This window comes from Peromyscus eremicus, chromosome 1 (genome assembly GCF_949786415.1).
Source record: "Peromyscus eremicus chromosome 1, PerEre_H2_v1, whole genome shotgun sequence".
Taxonomy (NCBI): Eukaryota; Metazoa; Chordata; class Mammalia; order Rodentia; family Cricetidae; genus Peromyscus; species Peromyscus eremicus.
In genome coordinates this window covers 109,912,914-109,916,769 of record NC_081416.1, presented here as the reverse complement: position 1 = coordinate 109,916,769, position 3,856 = coordinate 109,912,914, and the positions used below count along the sequence as shown (strand labels likewise).

General features: G+C 42.4%; 1 protein-coding gene across 1 annotated transcript in view; it reads right to left on the bottom strand.

The window, feature by feature from the left end:
* Positions 1 to 3,646, bottom strand: part of Ccdc81 (coiled-coil domain containing 81) — a 37,777-nt gene extending 34,131 nt beyond the window's left edge. Inside the window, exon 1 of the mRNA XM_059271672.1 lies at positions 3,171 to 3,646. Within this exon, the coding sequence (XP_059127655.1) occupies positions 3,171 to 3,249 (79 nt within the window). The 5' untranslated portion in view covers positions 3,250 to 3,646. The remainder of the gene's footprint in view (positions 1 to 3,170) is intronic.
* Between the last annotated feature and the right edge of the window lie 210 nt (positions 3,647 to 3,856).

The window sequence follows — 3,856 nt, the reverse complement described above, 5'->3', positions numbered from 1 at the left end:
TGTCTGCATATACACCTGCAGGCCAGAAGAGGGCGCCAGATTTCATTACGGATGGTAGTGAGCCATCATGTGGTTGCTGGGAATTGAACTCAGGACCTCTGGAAGAACAGGCAGTGCTCTTAACCGCTGAGCCATCTCTCCAGCCCCTAACTCTGATATTTTACCAGGGCTGTAAAATACTTTTTACTAACAATGTGGCAGGAAACAGGCAAGCTTGGTGGATAGAAATCAGTGCTTGTGCTCCTGAGCATCTTGGAACAAGTTTAACAATGGAAACTCGTGACCAATGAAATGGGGGCTACTTGCCACAGTGAACACAAGGCCCACTGGGAACCGGTAATTGCTGTTTCTATACCTTTGCCTTTCCCCCCACTGTGCCCCATCCTACAGTAGTCACCCCCTCCATCCTTACCCAATAACCCAAAGGATTCTACTCCTTGCTGCTAAAAACTAAGAAAGTCTACCAAAGACCAGGTGTGGCGCTGCACAGTTTTAATCCCAGCACTTGGGAGGCAGAGGCAGGTAGATCTCTGAGTTTCAGGTCAGCCTGGTCTACATAGAGAGTTCCAGGACAGACAGTGCTACACAGTGAGACCCTGTCTGAAACAAAAAGGAGGAGGAAGAGAAAGAGGAGGTCTGTCAATCAATCCCAACTGTATACTGAGTTAAAACTCTCTTTGACACCATAAAAGTAATTAACTCACTAACAGAAATCTTATTATCCCGATTAACATGGAGAATTTTCAGGTTTATAATATAAAACTGATAACAAGTCTACGATGCAGCTCAGACTTCAAGAAAACTATTTATACCAAAGAGGAAATAATTTAAACAGGGCCAGGAGAAACTATGTACTTTGTAACCAAACCCTGGTGAAAAGTCTTTGATTTAACTGGGAATTTGAGCATGCTCTGTGTTCATAGAGATGATGTATTGAAGTCTATGTAATGTTTTATTCAATAAAGTAGGTCAGGCAGAGTTACACAAGAGTAGAGTTAATTATTTAAACTGAAGTTTGATATTTCTCACTGGAAAAAGAGGCTTTAGGCCCCTGCAATTCAATTAGAATAATTTGTAAATGTTACCAATTATGGTTTCTAAACCATTTGTTCTGATAACCCAGTTTTAGGAAGATTATCACTAAATCTCAGAATAAAAATAATTTCAACCCTATCTAAAGATCAGTTTAAATGTATGTAACCCATGACAACAGGCTAAAAAAGAAAAGTCTGCTCATTTAACAAAATCCAGCACCTCCCCCCTACACACACACACACACACACACACACACACACACACCTCAGAAACTAGTGTGTTCATTTACTTTGCTTAAGTACAATAAAATATCCAAAGTGGCTAACTTATAAAGAAGTTTATTGAGCTCAGCGTTATGGAGGTGTTCCAAGTTCAAGATCAGGCAGCCCCAGTGATTTGGGCTTTGCGTCCATGCTACATCATGGTGGGAATATTTGTGCATGGAAGAGATTGTATGGCCAAATATGAAACTAGAGTGGGGGAGAAGAGAGGGACAGACTGGTGTTCTAGAATGCTGAGGACACACTTTAATGATCTTTTGGGGAGAACATTTTTCAAATGAGTTTGCCATTTCACACTTGGGAGCCGTAGATGATGCTCTTGGGTCACCTTCCACATTGTCCCAGCATTAAGTACAGGATTTTCTTTAGTGATGTAATCTCTTTAACAGTTATAGCAAACTTGAACTCTGTCAAGCTCTTTTGCTATGAAACTGGATGTTCTTTTCTGCTTTACTTTTTTGTTCTAAGTTCTCACGATAAATCAAGGTAAGAATCAGTGAGCAATAACCATGGCATAGCCTGAATGTTACCCTATCCTGAAATTCCCTCCACGAAGTAAATCACTCTGTATTTTTAAATCCATCTGTACTCAAATCTCCAGCACATGAGCAGAACACAGCCACTTTTACAGAATTCAGCACAAATGGCCTCTCACCCAATTCCTGATATGGTCTTGTTTCTCTTCTGAAGTTTTGTGAGCAATCTCTATTTTCCACATTGCTAGTCACATTTTTGTCTTCTCTCACCAGAATGACCCATTAAGCTCTGAGAACAGCATCCTAAGGGCTTCTCTAGGCCACATTGCAGAACTTCTCTACATGCCTCCTATAAACCAGTTCCAATTCACACCATGGTCAGGTTAATTGCAACAATGACCCCACTTCTCTGTATATTCCATACTCAACAAAAGAACCTAGGTAGGGGTTATTTGACTCAGGGTATAGTCCATCACGGAAGGCACAATGACCAGAATGTCTCAGTCGGTGGTGGTAGGAGCCTCTCTCTCTCGGGTGAATCAGGAAGCAGAGAGCCCAGACTGGGCCATGCTATAAAAGAATGTTCCAGTGACCAATTTTTGCTAACTAAGTCACACAATGCCCCAAACAGTGCCACCAGCTGGATCTGGGTGTTCAAACATGTAAGTCCATGGGGGCCATTTCACAATTAAATCATAATTATCAAGGTTAATAGTTAAAAGTGAATTGTCTATATAGTTGCAATGAATAAAGAGAATTTAAAAAGTAAGCACAATATAACATTAGAATTCATTAAAAAATGAAATAGGTATAGATTTTAAAAAGTATATAAAATCTATGAGAAAATATTTACAAAACTGATGAAAGAAATCGAAGAACTACGTATTAGAACATTTTGTGGATAAGAAGGTTCAGCATTGTCAAGATGTTAGGTTTCTATAGATTTGATACAGTCTCAGCTTCCCAGCAAGCCATTTTTCACACATCGACAATCTTATTCTAAAGCTTACTATACTTAAAACGGACTGCGTCTTGCTACTGCCCTCTGAGTTTTCTATGAAAATTGTCTGTCAAGAAGCATCACTTTCCACTAACATACCCACAAGACGTCAAGGACAGTACAAATATCGGTGTCCTTTCCAAAGTACACTCTGAAAAGGAGCCATTTGGGAACGCTTTTCTGTAGGTAGCCACAAGGGTTTTCATCCACCCTAGGTTAGGTGGGGGAGCTTGTTCTCAATATTTAGTGCTAATCAGGCCATGCGGAAGAAAAAAAAACGCCTGAGCAGGTTCAAGTCTGGCAACAGCGAAATAAGCTCTGAGTCATGCCTTGAAGCACAGTAAGGTACAGCCCCAGACACCACATGAAGTCGCTTACCCTCCTGGCTCAGCGAAGGCAGTGTGGGCAGCACCTGCCTGCACAGGTCCTGAAAACCCGGGGCAATCCTGTCCAGCATCTTCTGTTCCGATTGACTCCGTGGTGGGTCCTTGATGGATAGTCTCTGCTTTGTTATATGGAGTTTGCGCTAAAAAGGATTTTCCCACCCTCCAGCCCTCTTTGCCCTGAATTTAGGGTGTACTTTGAAATCGAAAATTTGCTGTAAAAGTCTTGATATGTTTTGATATTATTTTTCCTTAAATAAACGTTCTTTATCGCCGTCCCTCCCCCGGTGATCTGGCCCGCGGATAACCTGTTCCCCCAACACGAAGCCAGAGCGCAGTCCCTCGCTAAGCTAGAAGTGCAAATCCACGCCCATCCAAACAGCGAGGACCTCGGGCAGACGGAGAGCTTAGAGGGTCGCTGAACTAAGAAGGCATTGGGAAGGGGAGGGCTGAAAGCGTTGCTATGACGCGACAAAGACTCGCTTGGTTGCTAAGGCTTCGAGGTTCCGCCCCCTAAGAGAATCGGATCTCTAGGCTGCTGGAGAACTCAGGCAGAGACGTTAGAAAGTAATTAAAAAAAAAAAAAAAAAAATGTTCCTTCCCACTTGTCCAGGGCTGCGAGAAGACTTGGCCTTCAAGGTGGTCCATGTCGCAGTCATCCAGAGCGAATGGTGGTGGGGT